Source organism: Phocoena phocoena, chromosome 21 (assembly GCF_963924675.1).
Source record: "Phocoena phocoena chromosome 21, mPhoPho1.1, whole genome shotgun sequence".
In the NCBI taxonomy this organism is placed as follows: domain Eukaryota; kingdom Metazoa; phylum Chordata; class Mammalia; order Artiodactyla; family Phocoenidae; genus Phocoena; species Phocoena phocoena.
Window position 1 is genome coordinate 12,719,396 of NC_089239.1, and position 26,860 is coordinate 12,746,255.

Below are 26,860 nucleotides of genomic sequence, written 5' to 3' on the forward strand. Positions count from 1 at the left end.
TTCAAAGTTTAATTTCTAGAATTACAGCAGAAAAAACATTCCGGCTGATAAGACTTTAAAGAGCTTGGCTGAACTGTGAAATGTTCAATGTGGCAAAACAGACGGAAGAGGCAGAAACTGATAAATGGCATCAGCTAGCAAAAATACAAATGAACGAGCACCTTACTGTATATATTTCTATCTCGTTCTCATTTGGTACACTGTAAGATGGCACACTCCAAAAATTATTATATGCAGAGAGCAGTCCTTTTCTAATCCTTTATGTCCATATATTTCCATGGAGATCAACATTAAAGTGTTTACTGCCTTGAGTGCAATCAAGATATGGCATGATTTTCATGTGAATCCTTTATTGTCCTGTAAGGTCACGGCATAACTGACTTCATGGAGAACAGGTGGTTCGCATTTCTTAACTAGTTGCTCTGTTCTTTCTCTTCCACGTTGAGTACAGTATCCGCAGTTATTCCTACGTCCTGCAGTGACCAGCCTCTCTCCACTTCCAGAGCCCTTCTGGGAAAGGAAGTAGAAAGGCTGTATAGGGATGTGTGGTACCCACTTTTCATCATCCAGTCAAACAAGACCTAAAAGATAAAAAGCTTAGTTATCAAATACTGTACAAAATTGTGTCCCTCTAGATCACCATAATATTTTACGATTCTTTCATTGTTAAACCATGCCCCTAGGAGTCATGAAACAACTTTCATACCTCTCAAAGGAACTTTCAAGAGTTTAAAGGAAAAGAGCATGCCATGAATTTTGAGATGTGAATGACCTTTAATACCTGTTGTTTCAGAGAAGGCCTAGGGACTACTGGCACCTACAGACAGCAGAAGCATTTAACAATTAGGAAAGCCCCAACCAAACAGGAATGGAAAGATTATCCAATAAAAAGGTTAAGAACAAAAGGTTAGCATTTGGGAAAAAAAGTCATTTAGATTATAATCTAAGCCAACAGTCCACATCGAAATCACCCAGGAACTGTCACAACAGACATGTCCATGTCCCAGAGACTCTGCCTTTTGATAACCCAGTATTCAATGGGCCATCCCTATAAATGTATCACATTTCCTTTCATGAAGATTCCCTTAGTAATTGTCCAAATTTCCACTTATTATTGCCTAAAAATAATGCCTGTTAAAGGATGGTTTGTTGCTTTAGGAAGAAAGCTGAATGATAGAATGTTCCCAGGGGATGGTGGTGTATCAATTATAGATAATCCCTGACTTCTACCACCATCCATGTACCTACTGATATTCCATGTAATAAATGTGTACTATGTCATAGAGTGCCATAATTTTCCAATACATGAATATGCCTTCTTTTAACCAATCCTTCCATAAACACTTATACCTTTGACCATTTGTCTTATTTCCAAAGAATAAGTTCTCATAAATGGAATTACTGGGCCAAAAGATGTATTTTAAAATATATACTGATAAATTATCCCACAGAAACAGTGGTCTGACTTACATTCCCATGAACAATTAATAAGAATCCCTGTTTTCTGCACACACTGCCCAAAACTGGGTACTATTCTTTTTGATCTTTGACAACTTGATAGGTAGAAAACGGTATCCATTTTAATCTGCATTTTTCTGATTCTAAGTGAGGCCTAACATTCCACTGAGGTTTTTTTTTTTTTTTTTGGCTGTGTTTGGTCTTTGTTGCTGCGTGCGGGCTTTCTCTAGTTGTGGTGAGCAGGGGCTACCCTTCGTTGCGATGCACGGGCTTCTCGTTGCAGTAGCTTCTCTTGTTGTGGAGCACAGGCTCTAGAGCGCAGGCTCAGTAGTTGTGGCTCATGGGCTCTAGAGCGCAGGCTCAGTAGTTGTGGCACACAGGCTTAGTTGCTCCGCAGCATGCGGGATCTTCCCAGAAGAGGGCTCGAACCTGTGTCCCCTGCATTGGTAGGTGGATTCTTAACCACTGCCCCACCAGGGAAGCCCACTAAGGTATTTCTTTTCCTTGATTTATATAAGCTCCTTATAGAAAAAAATAACTTTTCCAAATTTTTAACTTGATGAACTTTATAGAATTTAAAAATTTTTATGTAGTCAAATCTGTCAGTATTTTCTATTATGGTTTATAGTATTCTTGACATAGAAGGTTAAATGTAACAGTAAGGATAGAAAATTAGTAAAATAATAAGAGAAATTTTTAACACACACATAATATGTTCAAATGCACTTAAAAGTAGAAATACACCCAAATATTAGTAATTGGCTTTGGTGCCAGACTGCAGATTAAAATTTCTTTCTACTTTTCAAATTATTGCTAGTGAACACAGTATTGTTTTCAAAAGAAAAAAAGTCTATTAGAACAAAAAGAAACAAGCTTTAAAGAATGACCTGAAGGGCTTCCCTGGTGGCGCAGTGGTTGAGAGTCTGCCTGCCAATGCAGGGGACAAGGGTTCGAGCCCTGGTCTGGGAAGATCCCACATGCCGCAGAGCAACTAGGCCCGTGAGCCACAACTACTGAGCCTGCACGTCTGGAGCTTGTGCTCCGCAACAGGAGAGGCCGCGACAGTGAGAGGCCTGCGCACTGCGATGAAGAGTGGCCCCCGCTCGCCACAACTAGAGAAAGCCCACGCACAGAAACGAAGACCCAACACAGCCAAAAATAAATAAAATTTAAAAAAAAAAAAAAAAAAAAGAATGACCTGAAAACTACATACAAGCAATGGGGTTTACGTTAATAATCCATCAGGGATAATAAGAACAAAGTTAATACCACCTGCTTCCAAAAGCTTTGAAAGCATCTTACCCACCAAGCTGTGAAAATGTAATTAAAACAAAAAACAAATAAAAAAAAGGAACTGAAAAAAATCTGAATGCAAAAATCACAGTTCAAGAAGGCTCAGCATACCTAATTCTCCAAATTTCTTCCACATAGAGTACATATAAATCCCATTTACTAGGACTTCCCTGGTGGCCCAGTGGTTAAGGATCTGCCTGCCAATGTAGGAGACACAGGTTCAAGCCCTGGTCCAGGAAGATCCCACATGCTGCGGAGCAACTAAGCCCGTGTGCCACAACTACCGAGCCTGCACTCTAGAGCCCACGAGCCACAACTACTGAGCCCATGCACCACAACTACTGAAGTCTGTGCGCTCTAGGGCCCATGCTCCACAGCAAGGGAAGCCACCGCAATGAGAAGCCCGTGCACCGCAACAAAGAGTAGCCCCTGTTCGCTGCAACTAGAGAAAGCCCGCACACAGCAACGAAGACCCAACACAGCCAAAAAACAAATTTAAAAAGAAAAAAAATCCCATTTATCCTCACCTGATGGGAGTACAGACAACTGATAACACCTCCTCCCTGCATGGGAATAAACTATTGCCAAATTCAACACAAATATTGCTCCAGGGCTTCCCTGGTGGCGCAGTGGTTGAGAACCTGCCTGCTAATGCAGGGGACACGGGTTCGAGCCCTGGTCTGGGAGGATCCCACATGCCAATGGAGCAACTAGGCCCGTGAGCCACAACTACTGAGCCTGCGCGTCTGGGGCCTGTGCTCCGCAACAAGAGAGGCCGCGATAGTCAGAGGCCCGCGCACCGCGATGAAGAGTGGCCCCTGCTTGCCACAGCTAGAGAAAGCCCTCGCACAGAAATGAAGACCCAACACAGCAAAAATAAATAAATAAATTACTAAACTCCTACCCCCAACATCTTCTTTAAAAAAAAAAAAAATTTTCTCCAAATATGATTCTCCTCACCTGTGAACTGCAAGACTTAAAAAACCTTCTCCTCAGGACACGCCCACTTGGACATCGAAGAGCAACAGTCACGACCTGAGGAATAAAAATGTTCAAATGAAAATTCCAACCACTGCTCTTTGCAATTCCAAAACCACTACTCCTACGAAACACCTGTACAGAGTTCTAAGAGCTCACGTGAAGTTTTGTAGGAATTTAGCTCTGAGAGTTGTACACAAAAATTAAGGTCCAGATAAAATTCACCCTAAACACAGAAATAATTCTTCTAAACCTGAAAAACATCTTCCCACTGATTGAGGAGACCAGTGACAGAGCCTTCCAGAGAGGACACCGAGACGCAAGGCTTCTGTCTGCCAGACAACATCAAGACTGCAGCCGGGCTCTGAAAGTGACCTACCAAACCAAGAAGATCCAGGGACACCTCAGAGTCTGCAGACAAGACAAACACTAGACTGGAAGGAAACAAAAAACTACCCTTTTCACTCCAACACTGTAGGCTGTGCTCCATGCCTACATCATGTGTGCAAATGAGAGACAAGCCTGGAGCCGGTCCTGGTTGCTGGGGCTGCAGGAGACCCTCCTCCTGGGAGCAGCTTTGTCCGTTTTACATGTTGAGTTTCCCCACCATCTTTCCTCTGATAAAAGAGTTAAACAGCTAAAAAGAGCTTGCAACGTGCTAGTATATTAAAGGACACTCTAAGAAGAAAAGAGTGAGAGGGACCGAGAGATTATCACACTAAGTGGAGTGAGAAAGACAAATACCATATGATATCACTTGTATGTGGAATCTAAATATGACACAAATGAACTTACAAAACAGAAACAGACTCACAGACATAGAAAACAAACTTTATGGTTACCAAAAGGGAAAGCAGGTAAGGGGAGGGATACATTAGGAGTTTGGGATTAGCAGATACAAACTACTCTATATAAAAGAGATAAACAAGGTCCTACTGTATAGTACAGGGAACTCTATTCAATATCCTGTGATAGGGCCTCCCTGGTGGCGCAGTGGTTAAGAATCTGCCTGCCAATGCAGGGGACACGGGTTCGATCCCTGGTCCAGGAAGATCCCACATGCCGCAGAGCAGCTGCTGAGCCTGCGCTCTAGAGCCTGCAAGCCACAACTGCTGAAACTCACACGCCTGGAGCCCATGCTACGCAACAAGAGAAGCTGCTGCAATGAGAAGCCTGTGTACCGCAGCGAAGAGTAACCCCCGCTTGCTGCAAATAGAGAAAGCCCACGCCCAGCAACAAAGACCCAACTCAGCCAAAAATAAATAAATAAAGCCAGAAAAAAAAAATCCTGTGATAAACCATACGGAAAATATGAAAAAGAATACGTGTATATATGTGTAACTGACTGACTTTCCTGTACACCAGAAACTAACACAACACTGTAAATCAACTATACTTCAACTTAAAAACAAGAAAAGATGACGATTTAGTTATTAATTCTGATGTTCGTTATTTACCGTTAGGAAACCCTTTACTATGGTCAACATTATCCCAACTGTCCTGGGAGTTCTGTTGGCAGCACAGTTTGCAGAAATGGTGGTGTTATAGCAGCACCCGCCACCCTTCAGGAAAGCCATGTTAGAAAATATTTCTATTCAAGTAGGTAAGGTGTTTGACTCATACCCAAATCAGTGCAATCTTTAGCTCTGTCACTACTTCTACTAAAGAAAATTTTATAATAAAACAAAGAAATCACAAACTAACAATCAGAGATTAAAAGCCAATTATGTTTATTTTTAGAAACAATAAAACTTAACTTTTACAGTGAGGTTTTGTTCAAACTTTAATGCTCTGATAGGACACTTAAAGCCAAATGCTTTAAGAAAAACTAAGGTTAAAATACAGTGAGTCAGGACTTCCCTGGTGGCACAGTGGTTGAGAGTCTGCCTGCCGATGCAGGGGACACGGGTTCGTGCCCCGGTCCGGGAGGATCCCATGTGCTGTGGAGCGGCTGGGCCCGTGGGCCATGGCCGCTGGGCCTGCGCGTCCGGAACCTGTGCTCCGCAACGGGAGAGGCCACAGCAGTGAAGAGGCCACAGCAGTGAGAGGCCCACATACCACAAAAAAAAAAAAAAAAATTTTTTTTAATTAAAAAAAAAATACAGTGAGTTTTTTCTATTATGATTAAATACTTAAGAGAAATGAACTATCGTTGTTTGAAACCCAGCTACTGTTCTGTTATTACAATTACTGTGAAAGGTGCGTGTCCAATTTCTCCTAAGATTACTGACAGTCTAGTGGACTGGCCTATGAATGGGTAAAAGGCCTGGGACACAGTGTAAATTGGAAAGTAAATCACTGTCCCAAATACGGATTATTAAATGAAATCTAAATGAAAAGTAGCAGCAATAATTAAAATGTAGTTCCCTTTAGAATGAAATAAGATAGCATACAATAATGAAAATAGTTGCTATGGTATTATGGTAACAATATGATGATTTACAAAACTATTTTCAAATTATCTTAAATTCTATACTTATTGTCTTTTCAATTTAAAAGTAAAGAGTAACATATGGTAACTATTCCATTGTGAATTCTAGACTACCATGAGTTAATTCTCCCTCTCATTTAAAAAAATCTTACTGTATTATTTTAGAACTCTATGGATAGTTGTAATACGAAATACATAACAGGCACTTAAAAAAATCAGGGTATAATGCTTAAGAATTGCATCATGTTTCAGATTCCCCACTCCCTTATCAGAAATTCATGTTAGCCATTAGTTCACTCATCTATTAGTCTGCTCCTAAGTCCAAGCAGGCTTCCACTATAACAGGAATTTTCTCATATGGCTCATTATTATAGAGCCACAGCTACTACATATACAGAAACACACACACACACACACACACACACAGAGTGAAAACTTCATTCTGTTCTGATAACCTTTAAAATGAATGTTAGTCCCTTCCCGAGCAACAAAGAATTATAAAGATGTCCCTCACAGCCACTATGGAGAACATTATGGAGGTTCCTTAAAAAACTAAAAATAGTGCCTGCTTGGGCAGCACACATACTAAAATTGGAACAATACAGAGAAGATAAGCATGGCCCCTGCGCAAGGATGACACGCAAATTCATGAAGCGTTCCATATTTTAAAAAAACCTAAAAATAGAATTACCATATGACCCAGCATCCCACTACTGGGCATACACCCACAGAAAACCGTAATTCAAAAAGACACATGCACCCCAATGTTCATTGCAGCACTATTTACAATAGCCAGGTCATGGAAGCAACCTAAATGCCCATGGACAGACGAATGGATAAAGAAGATGTGGTACATATATACAATGGAATATTACTTAGCCATAAAAAGGAAAGAAATTGGGTCACTTGCAGGAACATGGATGCACCTAGAAACTGTCATACAGAGTGAAGTAAGTCAGAAAGAGAAAAATAAATATCGTATAATATCACTTATATGTGAAATCTAGAAAAATGGTACAGATGAACTGGTTTGCAAGGCAGAAATAGAGACACAGAGAACAAACGTATGGACACCAAGGGGGGAAAGTGGCAGGGGGGTGTGGATGGTGGTGTGATGAATTGGGAGATTGGGATTGACATGTATACACTGATGTGTATAAAATAGGTAACTAATAAGAACCTGCTGTATAAAAAAATAAAATTCATATATTAAAAAAAAAGATGTCTCTCAATGGCCTATACGGGAAAAGAATCTAAAAAAAGAGTAGATATATGTATAACTGATTCACTTTGCTGTATACCTGAAACTAACACAACATTGTAAATCAACTATACTCCAATAGAAATTAAAAAAAAAAAATGTCCCTCTATTCTGTGGGTGACACCACACATTTAATGGGCCTAACTAATAAGGAAATAGAGAATTTCTTGAAAATTATAACCTCCAGTATTCCTAAAAGTGAAATTATTCTTTTACATATGGACTCATGAAATAGTTGTGTAGCTTGTGTATATTAGTTATGATCGGGCAAGCTTTTTTTTTTTTTGCGGTACTTGGGCCTCTCACTGCTGTGGCCTCTCCCATTGTGGAGCACAGGCGCCGGATGCGCAGGCTCAGCAGCTATGGTTCACGAGCCCAGCCGCTCCACGGCATGTGGGATCCTCCCGGACCGGGGCACGAACCCACGTCCCCTGCATCGGCAGGCGGACCATCAACCACTGCGCCACCAGGGAAGCCCCAGGGCAAGCTTTATGTATGATGATATATCATGATTATGATACCAGAGCAAAGTTGCGAAGTTGGCCAAATACAAAATGGTACTTTGCAGAAATCCAGAAACAATATGACTACATGCCTTACAAACATCCTAAAATCTTGGGTAACTGTGGCAAAGCACTCATTGCCTACTAAAGTGTGCCTTTTTAACTTTGAAAACACTTCTTTAGGGTGATAGGGTGAAGGATGGGTTAGAAAGGTACACTCCCCAAACTAGAATGCTTTCTTTTTCTTGTTTTTAACTTTGATGATGACGATGACACTCCACACTTAAGGTCTACTTTCACTATTAGGAAACAGTCAACCACAAGGGAGGGGAAAAGCCAGGCAGATGTCCAGAGGGACCAGGCTAACTGCCCAGAAACAGGTCATTAGATCAAGAGTAGGATAACAAGGTCAATGAGAACAGGAGCGTTATTGAAAGAGGGACTGGGACACGGAGACTCATCCAAGGAGGTAAAACTAATGGCTGGTGAATGGTTAGCGGGAATTAGGAGTTTATGCTTTGAATTCTTAGAAATCTGAGAAGTAACAACTGCACAGGTGGAAAATGCCTTGCCCAATGATGATTCTAATAGAATCAAAATCTTCCAATACTTATTTGCTTTTCTTGATTAGTGTAGAATACACTGTAAAAGTATCAACCAGTATCAGCTATATATAAGCAGCACTCTTCATAAAGCTTCATTACATAATATAAGGTTGCTTGTACCTCATTAATACTATATATATATATATATATATATATATATATACAGTACATTTAACAATATATATACTATATATACGGTGCATACATTTAACATGTGATTTTCAGGTAACAATTATTTACCTTAATTTTGTTGACTTTATTAACCAAAAAAAGAGCAAAGAGAACCAAAAATCAGAGCAGAGCCAGAGGAAGAGCAAACAGGAGCAGGGAGAAGAAAATAGGGATAGTACTGCTCATAGCAAAAATAAAGGAAAAGTTCTGGCATAGCCAGAGGGCCAGGGCTCTCCCAGCAGGGACCTCGGAAACTCCTGCCTATGGCTTCAGCTTCAAGTGAGGAGACGGGAGGAGATCTCATTTAGGTTCATTCCAGCTCTAAAATTCCATTACTCTGACATACACTTTACTAAGTGTAGCACAAAATGTCATCTACCCAGTATGGGAAAAGGGTAGAAAAGAAACAAAGTGGAATAACTATCAATAACTCTTATAAAGAGGAGAGCAACATCAAATGCCTCTGGGTGGAGGTCTCTTGAGGTCTCCTAAAAGGGCACAGACCTGAGATTCTGAAGAACAACACTGTCCTTCCTTCTACCTATAATCACAAAAAGGTACAATTTCAAAGGATTCACTGACAATCTGATGTCTATCATCACCTTTGGTGACAGACTGCTGTCCTGTAGGAGTAACATCACGTGCTTTAAAGCCCCAGTAACTTCTTAAAAGGTGTTCCCTGTCAACCCGAGCTGTACTTAATCACTCCTGTATTGTAAGTGTTTATTATGGATACCAACCCAGAGCTTAAGGAGAGGTGAGGGTGCAGGAGACTCAGGACAAACATGTCATGGGTATGGATTTGATGGGTGTAACAGGGAGGAATTAGACGTTTGGTTTTTCCTTAAATTGAGTTTCTCCCGGGGACTGTGATTCTCCTGAGGATTGATCGCACACTTCATTGTCTCTATTTCTGTATGACTTTCAGATTTTCCTCAGACATCCAAAATACTAAACTTCAATGTTGCAAATGTGTTGACAAAAAAGAGACCCTCCTATGGCTTTTATGGCTGCCTCAAAAATGGTTTTCAGGGAGTGTAACAGTTGCTGAGCCTCAGGAAATGGAAAACCATCTAGCTCTCCTTTGCCTAAGCCACTTCGTGGTTTTAAAGACACGTGTTCCCGTACATTAGAGACTGTCTGAAACTGAGCTGGGCAACCGCAGGAAGGCAGCATAGATTATGACAAAGTTGGGCAGAGGGCAGCTCAATGCAGGGGCGGGGCTCAGTCCAACCCCGCTGTGCAAACACCAAACCAGCCTTCAATTCTAACACCTAAAAAGTAGCTGCATTCTTCATTTTCTCTATAAGGGGAAAACTACAATTTGAAGTCATCTGCCTATTTTGATTCTGTTTTAATAGGTAACTCATTTGCTGACCTAAAGTTTTGGAAAAGCCCAAGTATCCTATCTCTGCCTGATGAAGTGGGAGGGCTGTGAAACACAAGCTCGGGAGACAGCAGGCTTCCAAAATAGGACTCGCGATGAGGAGTTTGATATTATCCCATATTCAAAACAAGATCTAATCATAGTGCAATCACATAAGCACTGTGCTGTCTCTCCTCTCTAAACCCAAATTTATTTATTTATTTTTTGGCCACACCTCACGGCCTGTGGGAACTTAGTTCCCCGATCAGGGATCAAACCCACGCCTCAGCAGTGAAAGTGCCGAGTCCTAACCACTGGACCACCAGGGAATTCCCATCTAAACCCAAATTTAGATAAAATGTACTTACTTGATATTAAAGAAAATAGAAAATATATTTAATTTTCAAAGAGAAAAAAAATAAGCTTACTTCTTCAGCTATTTCAGGAGGCTCCTCAGGTAAATCAAGAACCTAAAAAAAAGTAAGTATTTAGTAACAGGAATGTAAACAGTTTGAAGAAGAAAAAAATAATCTCAACATGAAGAGTTCCTTTCGATATAGTGTTTGGACATATCTATCCTTAATGAAATATTTTCTTTTAATATATATTTATGAAACATTTACAGTGAGAATGAGACTCACTTAATGAACATTTTTGGATAAGCAACTTTGTGCTAACAGTAGATCATAAAAGCAGGATTTGAGACGATAGCTACCAATCTATACACATTTAAAGAACTCCATGTTTATGATGTTCCAAGATATTAGACAAAAATGTACTATTTACAGAAACAGAGGGTAAATATTAATTAAGTTCAATAAGACCCCCAAATTATTTTGGGTCATACATATACACAGTAAGATGAGTGCATATTTATTTTTCTTCACCAGCATCTTCTAGGGGACTGGATAACCACCATTCACTTTGGTTGCTTTCATGATTTACTCATGTTTCCCTATTTCTGTTAATCTATTAAAAAAACAGATGTACGGACCATTTTCTCTCATTAAAACACTTGTTATGAACAATTTCACCTCCCCTCCAGGGATGCTTTTTATTTTTTAATACCATAGATGCCATGTTTTATAACATTTGGTCTAACAAACATTAACTGCATTTATTAAATAAACCATTTGTTTTTCTTTGGTATAAAAAGCGTATGTGACAGTCAACCGAAGGTTACCATCAGCATGAGATAATCTGTGCTATTAACAAAAAGCAAAGAATCTTGAAATTTTAATTAGTCCTATGGACTAAATGTTAGACATAGTTCAATGATCTGATTCTTACTCTCAAGCTCCATGAAGGGACCAGGAAACCTCAGACTGAAAAGCAATATGTTAGAAACTACTTTTAGGGACTGGATAGCCTACTAGCTTTCCCTAAGACTCAATAAAAACAGACTTATTTCAACCTTAACCAGCTCCAAATCATAGTCAACTTAGGGATTAAAGATTTGAAAGAAAAAAAAGGACTGATAAACCTGGGCATCATTCCAAAGTGAACAGGTGCTAACTCATTCCCTTAGAAGGGCCACTGAGAACAGTGATACACTCATGTTAATAATATTAGCCACTCACTAAATATGACTTCATTGTGTCTTACCTACCCATAGGAATATTTCCCTTAGTAAACATAATATTTTTCATTTCTATATAATTTAATTACTTCCTCAAAAAGAACTATTTTCTAAATTTATCACCATTTATCTTCTTAGATTCCTTCTAAAGTTTGGCTCAGAACATTAATATTAAACAGGAAAAGTGATTCTTAATGAAGCTGAAGCTTAATGAATCCAGATGGAGACACCATCTGGATTAAAAGCCAGTCCTAATCTTCCCTCAGTATAACACTTTCACCCACAGAACAATACTCTTACTGCACGCGGATACAGCTCAGTGAGCAGGCATTAAGTAATGAACCTCCTTCTGCGTGGGCTGTTCAGCGGGTGGTGAAACTTTGGTTACAGGCTTAGGCAAGTTCCGTCTCTTTGCTGCTTCTCTGTTTGATGTTTCAGAAGATGTTTGACTCTCACTTTCAAGCACCAAATCTTCATCACCCTGGTCAAAAACAAGACAAGTTCTAAAGAGATGCTCTCTATCGACTTTATTCTATTCACAATGGTTATTTCTTTTACCCTGATGGCATTTCAGTAAAAAAAATATAATTAAGTCATTATTAGACCCAGAAATTTAAAGCATTATCTCCTTAGACCAAAAACACATGGAACTTAACTAACGTCTCACAGAAACCACCCTGATCCAGCTCTGGGGCTCCCTCTGATAGTACAAGGCTGAGAGGGACTGTTCCATTTTAATTGACCCCTAAGTTTTTCAGTAAGAAGAAAGAAGAAAACCTGAATATCCTTTCCTCCCTGCAGTAAAGGAAGCAAAGCAGTGCAAGAGACTGTGTCTTTAAAAGGCTGTGAAAATAGAACATGTGTGTAAAAACACAGGTCTATGCACGTGACCAGGCAATACTGCCATAGCTGCGTGTGGCCCTAGTATCTTGTTATATATAAATATATTTTAGCTCTCAAATTCAAACTTTGATCTCCCATTTGAATTAATCACTTTAGGAGGGATAGGATTTTATTCCAGAAATCTTAAAGATTACATTTTATTATCTATTTAAACCTTTTCCTTAGCAAGATAATTCACTTAAATGTCAAAGTCTCAAATATATACTTATTAGTTCAATAATGCCTTTCTTCTATATGTACTGACCTTTGAAAAGTTCTCTTTATCAAACTAAAAATGGGCACCATTTTGGTGGGCTGTTTACCCCATTCCTTTATCCTAAGAGAATTTGTTGGAAGGAGCATGGGGCATGGGAGTCAAGAGATATTGATACTAGGGCTTCCCTGGTGGCGCAGTGGTTGAGAGTCTGCCTGCCGGTGCAGGGGACACGGGTTCGTGCCCCGGTCCGGGAAGATCCCACATGCCGCGGAGCGGCTGGGCCCGTGAGCCACGGCCGCTGAGCCTGCGCGTCCGGAGCCTGTGCTCCGCAACGGGAGAGGCCACAGCAGTGAAAGGCCTGCGTACCACAAAAAAAAAAAAAAAAAAAAGAGAGAGATTGATCCTGAACAATTAACTGGCCAAACTTAAGCCGCCTCACTGCAAAACTAGGGGCTGGATCAGCAATGGGTACACTTTCCTTCCTAGAGTCTCAGGTCATAACACCAACAGTCTACTCGCTCCCTGACTTTCTTTTGTCTCCATTAATTAGGTTAAAATATATACTAGTAGTACCATGGAGACATAGCCTAAAAGCAAGGGGCAGAATGACTAATTCACATCGTGACCATTTCAGAAAGAAACGTGGCAGGCTAAGGTCAGAAAGAAACGTGGCAGGCTAAGGTCAGGCTGTCAACGTCTAACATACAAAACTAACAGAAGACAGATGCAACTCAGAAGTGAAGTCACTACATAGAGTAGTTGCATTTTATGTTGCCGTCTTTCACATTAATTTTATTACCCACGCTTGATCGTTTTATGACGTATTTACCATTATGAGATGAACACAAACACTCTGCTTCACTGTCAGAATCCTGCTTACCTCTACTGGATCATTTTCTTTACAAAATGGTGAAAGGTGCAGTATAAACAGAAAGCAAAACAAAACAAACAAAAATGTCTTTGGGACAGAAAGGCTCTTACACAAAAAGTCTGCGGCCAGTTCTAAAACTGAATTCCTTTATGAATAGCCTTTTTTTCTCTGTAAGAAAACTTAACATTGTAAACATCCATTAGCAAATGACAAAATTCATACTCAATGCCAAAGGAAAAAAGAGTCAAAGGTCAATTTGGCTTTAAAAAAACAAAGCTAAACATGATGAATATTATGAGAGCTTATAATACCTTAGAGATCTGAATTCCCTCAAATGAAAGATGTGATTTGGTCAACAGTTTTCTCAAAGACTGCCTTCTGTTAGAGCTTTTCGAGGATCTAAGTTATATACTCTTTAGACATCAAAAACCACTTAAACACATGTGACATACTAATATGCTAAATAAAAACTGATATACAATCATTATAAATAAAGACTCCTAAAAAATAGACTGGACTAATCATTTGTAATTTTTTAAAAATCAATACATGCTAAAGAAAACATAAGCAGTAGCAGAATTCAAAGTATAATATTTTCTAACCCCAAGTTTATGACCATTGCTTAACTTCCAGGTTTCACCCGTCATATGATAAAAGCGTTCTTCCAGCTTTTTCAATTTCATTTCCTGGTGTGGTTTTAGAACATTCTCTATGTATCTGCTGGCCTGTTCCAAAAAACATAAATTAGGTGGTGTTACTATACATTAACATTCCTAAGATCTTATTTACATTGCCTATAATGTTGTAAATAAGAACCAAGTAAGAAACGGTGTTTTCACACTAATTCAATTTTGCCAAAAAAGCAACATCCTCCACTTCTGCATCACTCTCTAAAAATCTGCATTCGTGTTTAATGCAAATAAAAACAAATGTTCTACACTTCTGCTTGTATGGCAGTGTACCTATATATCCTTTAATGTGTTTTCAATGCAACAAAAAATTTACGAGGGGCTGGAATACAAAGATGTAGAGGACAAGGCCTTTGACTTCCAGGAACTTAAACCCAAAGCTGTTTGCTCACGGCATGATGTCTAAGGCATGAACTGGTTTGGAAGAGCATTAATTAAATGTTGCTCGATCATGGTAAAGTAGAAAATATTTTTAGACTCAAAAGACATGGAGATTCTGGTTTTAAGATGACAGAGTGAAATTATTTCTGCCTCCCCTGCCTCTTGAAAAATCACCCCAAAACAACCAAGGGAACAAGAAACAGAAACCCTAATTCCATCACCAATGAAAAACAGAGAAACACTATAACCCCCAAACCACTATATGTAAGGACAGATAGAGGAATGATAACTGATCTGAGTGAGAAAACTGCAACCTAGGTGCTTGCAAAGGATGACAGCAACAGGAAGCCAGCCGTGCACGCCACAGACTGGAACAGCTCAGGAAGAGAGACACCAGGTTCCCTGGTGGGGACACAGGTTGAGGGGCAGAGCTAATATTGGGGGTGTCGGAGGAAACCATGCATCAGCCAAGTGCTACCAACCTGAGTTCTGGGACTCTAATCAACAGAGTTGGTAAGAAGCCAGATGAGAAATTCAGGCAGCGTTTTACTGGGACTCCTGCTGCAGCACCTGGGAGCGGGAACAAGTAGCAGGTTCCCTTGCTCACTCCCTGGGGCAGGGGGGTGAGCTGGTCCCTTAAATAGGGTGAGGAGAGGCCTGGAGGGGCGCTTAGGTGGCCTGCCCACCCCCATGGTGGTACTGTGTACAGGGGTCACGAGCAGTACCCTGCTTCTGCTCCTGGCACCTCAGGAGAGGCAGTTGGATTTTGGCCTTTTTGTATCTTATTATTCATAATTTGTCCCACTGCACAGGCATGCTGTTATTTTTAGTCCCTTACAGTTTCTTTGGATTCTGTTGCTTTGTCCAGGGGCAAGAACTGCAGTAAAGGGTCCCAGGTCCCAGCCTGTCTCACAATGAGTTTGTACTGAACCAAGGATTAGGACTATTCCAATTCCTTGCATCTGAGTTTCTTAGAGAAAAGGGGGGAAAATTATAAGAGAGTTATTGGACCCCCAGACCCACTACTCTACCACACATCCAGGCATGAAGGTTTATTCTCTGGGAATATGAACCAGAAAGGATGCTGAGTCACAGATCCAGGCCTAGTGGAGGGCAGGAATGCAAACTAAAACAGAAAAAGCACATGAAAATGCTCCCACTGGAAGGTGACACTCCCCAGCCCTTCCCAACTTGACTCAGATTGCTGGCAGCCAGGCCTTAACAGCGCCCCCCCCACCCCCCCCCACCCCCACCCAACCTGGGAGAATGGAGATGCATTGTCTAGAGGAGGTGAGTTGCAAAAGAGAAACCCGGAGATACTGACAAAGCTAACTTACTCCTCAGTAACCCTACAGTTAAATTGGTGTCTACCCTATATCAGCAGACAACCCATCAAGCTTTGCTTCCATACACAGAAATTCCAATTAGCTTGATTTTCCTTTTTCTTTGAAGTAAAACACAAAGTTTGATGAAATTTTACAAATACTGACACCATCAGTTAGCTTTTAGTGTACGATTCTTAAACTGAAAGGACGGAGCCAAGAATTACCAGATGATTAAGGAAAGCCTCCGACGCGAAAAATGGAGACTAGAACTAACAAACAGAAAAAGGGAACCTGAAAAACCACACTGGAATTTTGAGGCTAATGGTGCAATACTTCAGAATTCTAATGATTTTCAACCTGTAATTCTATACCAAATCAAACTATCAATCATGTGTCTGAGGAGAAAAATCACCTTTTTAGAATCCAAAGACTCAAAAATGTTATGCATCACCAGGCACATGTCTGCCCAGGCTGGGCACTTCACCATGTACATAGATACACTGTGAGATACTGATTTATTAGTTTCCCTTTGTCCAAAGAGAGAAGACAGAAGGTTAAAGTTTTCAGACTTTTGCCAAACAGAAGAATCCCAACTTTTTTTTTTTTTGGAACCCTCAGGAATTACAGATGCCAATTAGTATATAATTGGCATATAGATGGAATTATAGTTAACTAATCCATCTCACATGCAAGTCTTTAAAAATGAATAGTAACTTCCACAGAAAATAACATTAAACATTAGAAGCTCAAATATTTACGAGAGAACTTCTTACAAAAGATCTGGCAAGGACACTTTCCTTGCTACTGAATTCAGATCAGGGTAGTTACAAAGATATTGAACAGGAACTACTCCCACCCCCTGACAAATATATAGGCTTTTACTCTTGGGATCTTCTTTCAGCCTTCACTTGTTTACTTAAAAAAGGAATAATTTGCTCACCAGAAAAACAAGTGGTAGATGTCAAAATTTTAATGCCTTTGTACCTAGGCCTTTGTAAAGGGTTTATGTTTTTAATATTTAGGTAAAAGTCCATGATGAGTCTCCTCTTTTACAAAGGTCAATCATCAATCTGGCAACTGCCCAAATGCTACCTGACATTTCAAGGTCACGAAAATAACTGTTAGATAGTCATCCATGGTAAATGCGATTCCTAGCTAGCAAAACCAAACTTGGATGGGATGTAGCAAAAGCGGGGCTCAGAGGTAACGTTACAGCTGTAAATATCTAATTAAAGAAGAAGAAAAGATATCAAATCATTAACTTTACACCTTAAAAATCTTGAAAAAGAACAAATTAAACCCAAAGCTAGCACACAGCAGCAAATAATAAGGAAGAGATATACAGAGAATGGAATAGAAAAACAACAGAATCAATGAAACCAAAAATTGTTTCTTTAAAACGATCAACACGATCAACAAATTCCAGAAAACTTTAACTTGACTAAGAGAAGACAACTAAAATCAGAAATGAATGTGGGGAAATTACTATCAACCTTACAGCAATAAAAAGGATTATAAAGATGTACAATTGTATGCCATCAAATTAGATAACCAAGATGAAATGGACAAATTCTGAGAAACACACAATTACCTAAACCAACTGACTCAACATGAAATAGGAACTCTCAACAGACCTAACATAAGACTGTGTCAGTAGTTAAAAACCTCCCAACAGGGGCTTCCCTGGTGGCGCAGTGGTTGAGAGTCCACCTGCCGATGCAGGGGACATGAGTTCATGCCCCGGTCCGGGAAGATCCCACATGCCGTGGAGCAGCTGGACCCGTGAGCCATGGCCGCTGAGCCTGCGCGTCCGGAGCCTCTGCTCCGCAACGGGAGAGACCACAGCAGTGAGAGGCCCACACACCGCGAAAAAAACAAAACAAAAAAAAAAACCTCTCAACAAAGAAAAGTCCAGGACCAGATGGTTTCACCACTAAATTCTATAAAACCTTTAAAGAAGAATTAGCACCAATCCTTCTCAAACTCTTCCAAAAAACAGACGAGGTGAGAACAGTTCCTAACTCATTCCATGAGGTCAACATTATCCTGATACCAAAGCAAGGCAAAGACACTACAAGAAAATTAAAGACCAATATCCCTTATGAATACAGATGCAAAAATCCTAAACAAAATACTAGCAAACTGATCCAACAGCTTATTGAAAGGAGTATATACCAATGCCAAGTGTAATTTATCTCAAAAATGCAAGATAGTTTGACATAAGAAAATCAATTAATGTAATACATATTAATAAAACAAAGTGGGGAAAAAAACCACATAATCACCTGAATTGATGAAGAAAAAGCGTCTGACAAAATTCAACACTCTTTCATGATAAAACTATTTAGAAACAAGGAATAGAAGGGAACTTGCTCAACATAACAAGCATCTAGGAAAAAAAATCCATCGCTAACATCATACTCAATAGTGAAAGATTAAAAGTTTTCTAAGATCAGGAATAAGACAAGGATGCCTACTTTCATCACTACTATTCAACACTGTTTAAAGTTTTAGCCAGAGTGATAAGGCAAGAAAAAGAAATAAATGACATCACTTTTGGAAATGAGGAAGTAAAACTATCCCTATTCTCAAATTATACGATCTTATACATTAAAAATCCCAAAGAATCCACACACAAAAACCACTAGCACTAATAAAAAATAAGTAAAATTGCTGCACACAAGATCAACACACAAAAATCATTTGTGTTTCTGTACACTAGTAATGAAAAATCAAAAAAGAAAATTAAGAAAACAATTGCATTTATAATAGCAACCAAAAGAATAAAATACTTAGGAATAAATTTAGCCAAGAAGGTGAAAGCTATGTACACTGAAAACTACAAAACATTGTTGGAAAAAATTAAAGATAGAAATAAATGGAAAGATATTGCATGGTTATGGATTGCAAGAATTAAGATGCCAATACTCCTCGCAGCAAAGAAGACTTAATATCATTAAAATGTCAGTACTACCCAAAGAAATATCCAGATTTAAGTGCAATCCTTCTCAAAGTCCCACAGCCCTTTTTTGCAGAAATGGAAAGGCCAATCCTCAAATTCATATGGAATTGCAAGGGGCCTCAACAGCCAAAACAACACTGAAAAAGAAAACCAAAGTGGGATGACTCACATTTCCTGATTTCAAAACTTACTAAAAAACTACAGTAATTAAAATAGTATGATACTGGCACAAGGATAGATATATATATATATAAAGCAATGGAATAGAAGTGAGGGCCCAGAAATAAACCCATATATCTATGGCCAATTGATTTTCAACAAGGGTGCCAAGACTATTCAATGGGGAAAGAATAGTTTCTTTAACAAATGCTGTTGGGACAACTAGATATCCACATGAAAAAGAATGAAATTGGACTCTCATCTCACACCATACACAAAAGCTAACTCAAAGTAGGTTAATAACCTAAATATAAAAACTAAAACTATACACTCTTGGAAGAAAATAGAGGGGTAAATTTTCATGACTTTGGATTTGGCAATGGATTCTTAGATATGACACCAAAAGCGTGAGCAACAACAAAAATAATAGATAACTAGACCTCATCAAAACTAAAAACATTTTGGGCTTCCCTGGTGGCGCAGCGGTTGAGAGTCCGCCTGCCGATGCAGGGGACACGGGTTCGTGCCCTGGTCTGGGAAGATCCCACATGCCGCGGAGCAGCTGGGCCTGTGAGCCATGGCCGCTGAGCCTGCGCATCCGGAGCCTGTGCTCCGCAACGGGAGAGGCCACAACAGTGAGAGGCCCGTGTACCACAAAACAAACAAACAAACAAATAAACAAACAAAAAACTAAAAACATTTTTCTGCATCAAAGGACAATAACAAAAAAGTGAAAAGCAATCCACAGAATGGGAGATAATACTCACAAATCAGATATCTGATAAGAGTTTAGTATCCAGAATATATAAAGAACTCCTATAATTCAATAACAGAAAGACAAACAACCCAATTTAAAAACAGGCAAAGAACTTAAACAGACATTTCTCCAGAGAAGATATACAAATGTCCAACAAGCACTTGAAAAGGATTTCAACATCATTAGTCAATAGGGAAATGCAAATCAAAACCACAATGTGATACCACTTCGTATGCATTATGATGAGTACTGGGGGGGTGAGGGGTGGAAATAATAAATGTTGGTGAGGATGCAGAGAAACTGGGACACTCAGAAACTGCTGGTGGGCATACAAAATGGTATAGCCAGTGTGGAAAATAGTTCAGCAATTCCTCAAAAAGTTAAAATATAGAATTACCATATGACCTAGCAATCCCATTTCTATGTATATACCCCAAAGAATTGAAAACAGGTATTCAAATACTTGCACAAAAATATTCACGGCAGCACGATTCACAATAGCCAAAAGGTGAAAACAACCTAAATGTCTATCAGTGAATGGATAAACAAATTCTGATCCATCCATACGATGGGATATGACTCAGCCATAAAAAGGAAAGAAGTACTGATATATGCTATATGGATGAACCCCAGAACACATTATGCAAGTGAAAGAAGCCAGACACAAAAGGTCACACGTTATATGATTCTGTTTGTATGAAATATTCAGAATAGATAAACCCATACAAACAGAAAGCAGATTGTTGGTTGCAGAAATAAATGTTTAGTGGGTATGGGGTTTTCTCCTGCGGTGAAGAAAATGTTTTGGAACTAGACAGGGGTAGTGGTTGCACAACACTGTGAATGTTCTAACTGCCACTGAATTATACACTTTAAGATGGTCATGTCATGAGAATTTAACCTCAATAATAAAAAAATCTGAACACAAACACATAAAGCAACAGACCTAAGTTTAAAATGCCCCAGACATTTTTGTATTCTCTTTATATACTCTCTGAAACGTATGCTTTACCTTTTCACCCTGTGCCTCTTGCTGTTTTTTCCTCACAAGTTTTTGCCTTTTCTCATTCTTCTCTTCTTCTTCTAAGACATCAAAACATATAAGTACTTTTTAATTCCCAAGTATCAGTACGTTGAATGTTATTTTCTCTGAAAATCTTCTGTAGATCTTCACATTTTGGGAGAGAAAAGCCTTCAAGAAACAGACTGTATTTTTCAAATAATGAAAATGAGATACACACAGACAGCTGAAACAAGGAAATCTGCAAGAAATTTCTTTCTGTAAGAAAAGGTCTATTCTGAAAACTAAAATTCTCTGACATGTATTGTGTGTTACAGTTTTGGTGAGGAGACTTCAAGAATAATCATGGGCTTCCCTGGTGGCACAGTGGTTAAGAATCCACCTGCCAATCCAGGGAACACAGGTTCATGCCCTGGTCTGGGAAGATCCCACATGCCACGGAGCAACTAAGCCCATGCGCCACAACTACTGAGCCTGCGCTCTAGAGCCCGCGAGCCACAACTACTGAGCCCGTGCCACAACTACCAAAGTCCGAGCGTCTAGAGCCTGGGCTCCACAACAAGAGAAGCCACCGCAATGAGAAGCCCGCACACCACAACAAAGAGTAGCCCTGCTCACCACAACTAGAGAAAGCCCACGTGCAGCAACGAAGACCCAATGCAGCCATAAATAAATAAATAAATAAATAAATAAATAAAATTTAAATAAATAAATAAACAGTAAAACAGAACATAATGCACCAAATTCACTATGGGCAAGCTTCTTTCTAATAGGATATAAGAATGTAGACATCAGTTTCAGGATTCATCTGTTCTGAGGTGAACTACAATATTGTTTTTTCTTTTGTTTTGTTTTTTTAATAAATTTATTTACTTATTTATTTTTGGCTGTGTTGGGTCTTCGTTGCTGCGTGCAGACTTTCTCTAGTTGCAGTGAGTGGGGGCTACTCTTTGTTGCGGTGCATGGGCTCTAGGCATGCGGGCTCAGTAGTTGTGGCTTGCGGGCTCTAGAGCGCAGGCTCAGTAGTTGTGGCCCACCAGCTTAGTTGCTCCGTGGCATGTGGGATCTTCCCAGACCAGGGCATGAACCTGTGTTCCCTGGATTGGCAGGTGGATTCTTAACCAATGTGCCACCAGGGAAGTCACTACAATTTTTTTTTTTTTTTTTTTTTTGCGGTACGCAGGCCTCTCACTGTTGTGGCCTCTCCCGTTGCGGAGCACAGGCTCCGGACGCACAGGCCCAGCGGCCGTGGCTCACGGGCCTAGCCGCTCCACGGCATGTGGGATCCTCCCGGACCGGGGCACGAACCCTTGTCCCCTGCATCGGCAGGCGGACTCTCAACCACTGCGCCACCAGGGAAGCCCACTACAATATTTTTTTAAAAGGCTTCTAACACAACTTTTACTTACCACAAAACAAAACAAAAATAAGAACAAGCATGGTTTCCTAAAATTAAGAGCACTTAACTATACATACGATATAAGTGCGTAAATAAAAACTGCCAGAATGGAATGAAAAATAGATTATCTTTACCTCTTAATCTTAACGATAGATATATTTACCATTTGTAGAACAGTTTACAAGCTGTGCGCACCAAACAGCAGATAAGCTGCACGAACACACAATTTAAAATGAGCAAACGTGCAGAAATGCTATAGTTTCCAATGTATATACAAGAAAAAAGTATAATTTCTCATAAAAATATTGGGATTTATAGCCTATCCAAAATTGTAACTAAAGTTGTAATGATTACTCTACCTTGAAATTACACAGCACAAATTAATGGTAAAATGATTCTTATTGTGCAAAGTTCTAGAATAAATAAAGGAAAGAAATTTCGGTAGAAAAGTATAAAAGAGTAGCATAAACAATAAACTTACCTTTCAGATAAACTTGGGAAGATTTAAACGAGTTAACCCATGAGGTAGTCACAGAAATAATTAACGTAAGGAGAGTAAGCAGTAAGAAAATCCGGCCACACAGCAAAATCAGATCTTTGATTCCTTATAAAGGTTAAAAAAAATACAATTAAAATTCAAAACATTTTTCTTGATACTAGGTATTAACACATTAGAAGATCATTTGTACTGGAAAAGTACAGTAAAAGTTAAGGTATGCAACTGTCTTAAGATTTTTCATATAGTCTCCTTTGGGTGCCAAAATTCATAATGACTGTCATTACCAGAGCAAGTTTTCAGAAAATGATTCTGGAACATCTTATGTCTCAGGAATATAAGGAGAATTCGAGTGATTGGCTACATTATAAATATATGACTATCAATAATGCATAAATTCTGGTTTCCCTTCTTCCCAGAGAAGAAAATTATCCACATAATTGGGAATTAAATTGTGATGGTATCATCTTATTAAATTCTAGTTCTATTTAAAAATAAGTCACTCTCACTGAAACAGCAAATTCTTATTTCTGACAGTTAAATTATGCAACTCTGTACTTCTCTATTTCTCAATATTTATTCTATCATATGTAAATAAAATTACTAGATACATGTTTGCCTAGAAAAAAAGTAAAAAATTTGGTTTTGTATTACCTTAAGAACCAAGATGAAAATTAATCAGCAGAAATGTAACAAGTACCTACTTTGTGTAATACAACTTGCCAAATGGTGAGGGAGTGTGCATATAAAGTAGGATAAAAAATGGTTTCTACCCTCCAGGAATGTTCAGTTTTGTTTTATAATTCTCAAAAGTTACCAGACAGACGTACAGAGGAACCATCTTACCAATGTGATAGGGGCTGGCAGTTAGCCAATTAGCTGAAAATTAAAGAAGGAATTATATACAGACTTAATTTTTAACTGAAAACATATATATATATATAATCCTTTTCTTTAAAAAAAAAGTAGTTTCAAGTTGTTTAGCGAGGTTTTTTTTTTTTTTCTTTTGCATTACAGCCCTTCCAACCCTTGCCAGCATTACTACTGACTCAGGTATTGCTCAATATGACACATGATTAAATCTCAGGTAACTGTGGTCATTTCAAAAGCAATTTGACACCTAGAGTATTAGTATTTAGAGAAACTGTTGTGTTATAGGATTTATGTTCCATATATTGCTTTTTGTTCTAGCAAGCAATTTCAAATGTCATATGTGAATACAAAAGAACTAGATTAACGTGTGCACCTCTCAATTAAAAATTTTTAAAAGTAAGTTGAGGTGTTTTGTTTTGCTTTGTTTATACCTATTCTCAAGAGCCCATATGCAGGGCACTTCAAAGGATAACAAACGTGAGGAACCAGCATTAAAGTATTTAGCTTAAGTACAAGTAAAAATGTATCAGCAATGAAGGCTTTTACAGAATAGAAAAAGACAGGAATCATTTTTCAATACATGTCCAAAAATATAGCCCAGGTGAATGAACACTCCTCTTCCCTTTGGTAATTCAATAGGAGGAGATGGAGGGGAGAAGGGAGAGGAGGGGAGGAGGGGAGGAGGGGAGGAAAGAGAGGAGGGGGAGGAGGGGAGGAGGGGGAGGAGGGGGAGGAGGGGTCTCTGGTCTCAGGAAGTACGTTCCCCTGTGGTCAGAGCTGATCATGTGAACAGATCTCCTTCTGCAACCCTGAGTAAACACCTTCTCATTGACTAGTGACTCAAATATTAGTGCAAATGTAGAAGATTCTAGATGAGCAGAGTAAGGGTGAATTCTTTAAGGTAAGGGAGCAGGTAAATTCTGAAATAAGTGTGAGTTTAACATTTCTGTATATCATTTGGATAAAGGTCTTGTTAGATTCCAATACTGCTTGAGACTTCTGGAGAATCTCTGTAGATTTTTTGAAAAGCATTTTATTTTAATTTCTTATTTCAAGCAGCATTCTGGGTACCTGACTTCTTGGGGGTGGGGAGAAAGAGAGGAAATATACAAAGCTCGGTTTCATCACAGTCTCTAATTTTAGGACTGAGTTTAAAGAGGGAAACAGACATGTAAACTGATCAATAATATGTCCAAAAATGAACTGATTCACCACTGGTCCACCAGTTTCCTTTCAGTTTTTCCTTTATCACTGGCACCACCAACGACTTGAGGTTGTTCAACTCCACATGTAGGAGCCATCCTTGAATCTCTCCTTTCCCTCGAATCTCTCCTTTCCCTCACCCGAATCATTAATCCATCAACAAATCCTAGTTGGCTAATATCCCAAATCTGTGCACATTTCACCTCCTCTGTTATCCTAGTCAGGCCAACCATCAAACAATCATCACGACTTCCCTAGTTCAGAAGCCTAAGATGCCTTGCAGCTTCCTTACAAAACATTCTGCACACAGAACCCAGTGACCTGTTTTAAAACCTTAGGTAAGTCTCTTAACCTCCCTATATCTGTTTCCTCAACTGTAAAAAAGGGATTATAATAGTACCCACCCTCTGATTGTAAAGCGGATTAGATGAGATAATGAATAAACACTTAGACTTTGGTTTACAGTACATGCTAAATGAATGTTTCTATCTTGAGCCAATCTCCCTCTTAAGTCAGTCTCCTTGATCCAGCCTCAATTTTCTTCATCCTTTTCCTCCAACACATCACAATTCCTTTGTCTGGAACGTTTTCTCCCGGCTTTTCAAAGTGGTGGTTCCTATCATCATTTAAATCTCTGCTTAAATTCCTCAGTAGGCCTACATCACATCAACCTGTTTATTTCCTCTTGAGCATTCAACACAATTTGAAAGTCGTGTATATGCTTGTTCATGTGCTTTCTGCCTCAGTTCCCTTTCACGCAAAACCTCACCAGACCTGGAGAGATTTTTTGCGCCAAGGGGAGTCAGCCGCGCCAAAGGGAGTCAGCCTCCCCAAGGTGAGTCGGCCTCCCCAAGGCGGCGGAAGTCTCGCTCCCCCAAGGATCCGCGCCGGAAAAGAGAGGCAGGCGCGGTGCAGCCTGGGAATCGTAGTCAAAGCTGCCTAGAGGGGACGCGGCTGGGAAACGGAAATTCTACGCAACGTTCACAGGACCGTCACCTGGGTATGAGCACCAAGAGGGAAAAGCCAACACTTACCCAGATCTGGGATCCCACGCTGGAGCTCCAAACACAAGAGCGGGAGAGCAGCAAGGAGGAAGACGCCAACAACGCCACGAGAAGCCATAGTGGAGGGCGCCCCGCTTCCGGGCGGAAGGCCCGCCCCTTCCGGTTTCTCCTCCTTTGGAAGGTGGAGTGCAGAAGCCCTGCCTAAGGGAGGAATTTGGGGAGACAGCTAGACTCCAAAGTCAGGTCGTTGGTCGGACTGAGAGAAGACCAGGTTTTTGAACTAATAATCTGTAGCCTTAGAACAAATACAGATCACCTCCTCACGTCACGTGATGTCCAGGGGAGACGGCCTTGCTGGCGCCCGTCTAACCAAGTTCTATGAAAGCAAAACGTGGGGTCCAGTGAGGCTGGCTGCACCTGCGCCTTTGGCCGTGGGACCCTGGAGACTGAGGAAGAGCTCAAGAGTAAAATGAGGGGCTTCCCTGGGGGCACAGTGGTTGAGAATCCGCCCGCCAAAGCAGGTTACAGGCGTTTGAGCCCTGGTCCGGGAGGATCCCACATGCCGCGGAGCAACTAAGCCCGTGCGCCACAACTACTGAGCCTGCGCTCTAGAGCCCGCGAGCCACAACTACTGAGCCCATGTGCCACAACTACTGAGGCCCGCGAGCCTAGAGCCCATGCTCTGCAACAAGAGAAGCCACCACAATGAGAAGCCCATGCACCGCACCAAAGAGTGGTCCCCGCTCGCTGCAACTAGAGAAAGCCCGTGTGCAGCAACAAAGACCCAACGCAGCCAAAAGAAAAAAAGTAAAATGAACCTGAAGAGAAAGGGTACTGGGTGTTGACGCTGTTGGGGGCAGCCTGCCCCTGGGCCTTGTGTCCGTAGTGGGTGATTGTGGGCTTTTGGGTCAGACAACTGAGCACCACTCTCTGCTGAAGCACCTTCTTTATCACCGTAACGATCCCTGGCCCCTTT

The 26,860-nt window shown here is 40.1% G+C and overlaps 1 protein-coding gene and 1 non-coding gene across 4 annotated transcripts; one reads left to right on the forward strand and one right to left on the reverse strand.

Moving 5' to 3' along the window:
- Nucleotides 1-26,021, reverse strand: UBXN8 (UBX domain protein 8). Of its 3 annotated transcripts, none has more exons than XM_065899957.1 (8): nucleotides 25,915-26,021; nucleotides 22,790-22,912; nucleotides 20,901-20,971; nucleotides 14,218-14,340; nucleotides 11,989-12,126; nucleotides 10,495-10,536; nucleotides 3,712-3,786; nucleotides 1-581 (listed from the first exon to the last, which is right to left on the reverse strand). In XM_065899957.1, exons 1-8 carry the CDS (start codon nucleotides 26,000-26,002, stop codon nucleotides 414-416), a joined length of 828 nt encoding a protein of 275 aa, XP_065756029.1. In that variant the 5' UTR covers nucleotides 26,003-26,021; the 3' UTR covers nucleotides 1-413. The 3 variants fall into 3 exon arrangements, with proteins under 3 accessions (XP_065756029.1, XP_065756030.1, XP_065756031.1); XM_065899958.1 differs by having other exon boundaries at nucleotides 414-581; nucleotides 22,790-22,801; nucleotides 25,915-26,002; XM_065899959.1 differs by lacking the exon at nucleotides 14,218-14,340 and having other exon boundaries at nucleotides 414-581; nucleotides 25,915-26,002.
- On the forward strand, nucleotides 6,722-6,828 carry LOC136141940 (U6 spliceosomal RNA). The gene has a single exon (XR_010657799.1). It is a non-coding gene; the product is annotated as a U6 spliceosomal RNA (small nuclear RNA).
- Nucleotides 26,022-26,860: the final 839 nt, after the last annotated feature.

Excerpts from the sequence above, each read along its gene's own strand:
- UBXN8 (XM_065899957.1), bottom strand. The coding sequence starts at position 26,002 with ATGGCTTCTCGTGGCGTTGTTGGCGTCTTCCTCCTTGCTGCTCTCCCG. Across the intron at positions 22,913-25,914 it reads GCGTGGGATCCCAGATCTGG|GAATCAAAGATCTGATTTTG; the intron begins GTAAGTGTTGGC and ends AACCTTTATAAG. Across the intron at positions 582-3,711 it reads TTAAGTCTTGCAGTTCACAG|GTCTTGTTTGACTGGATGAT; the intron begins GTGAGGAGAATC and ends TTTATCTTTTAG.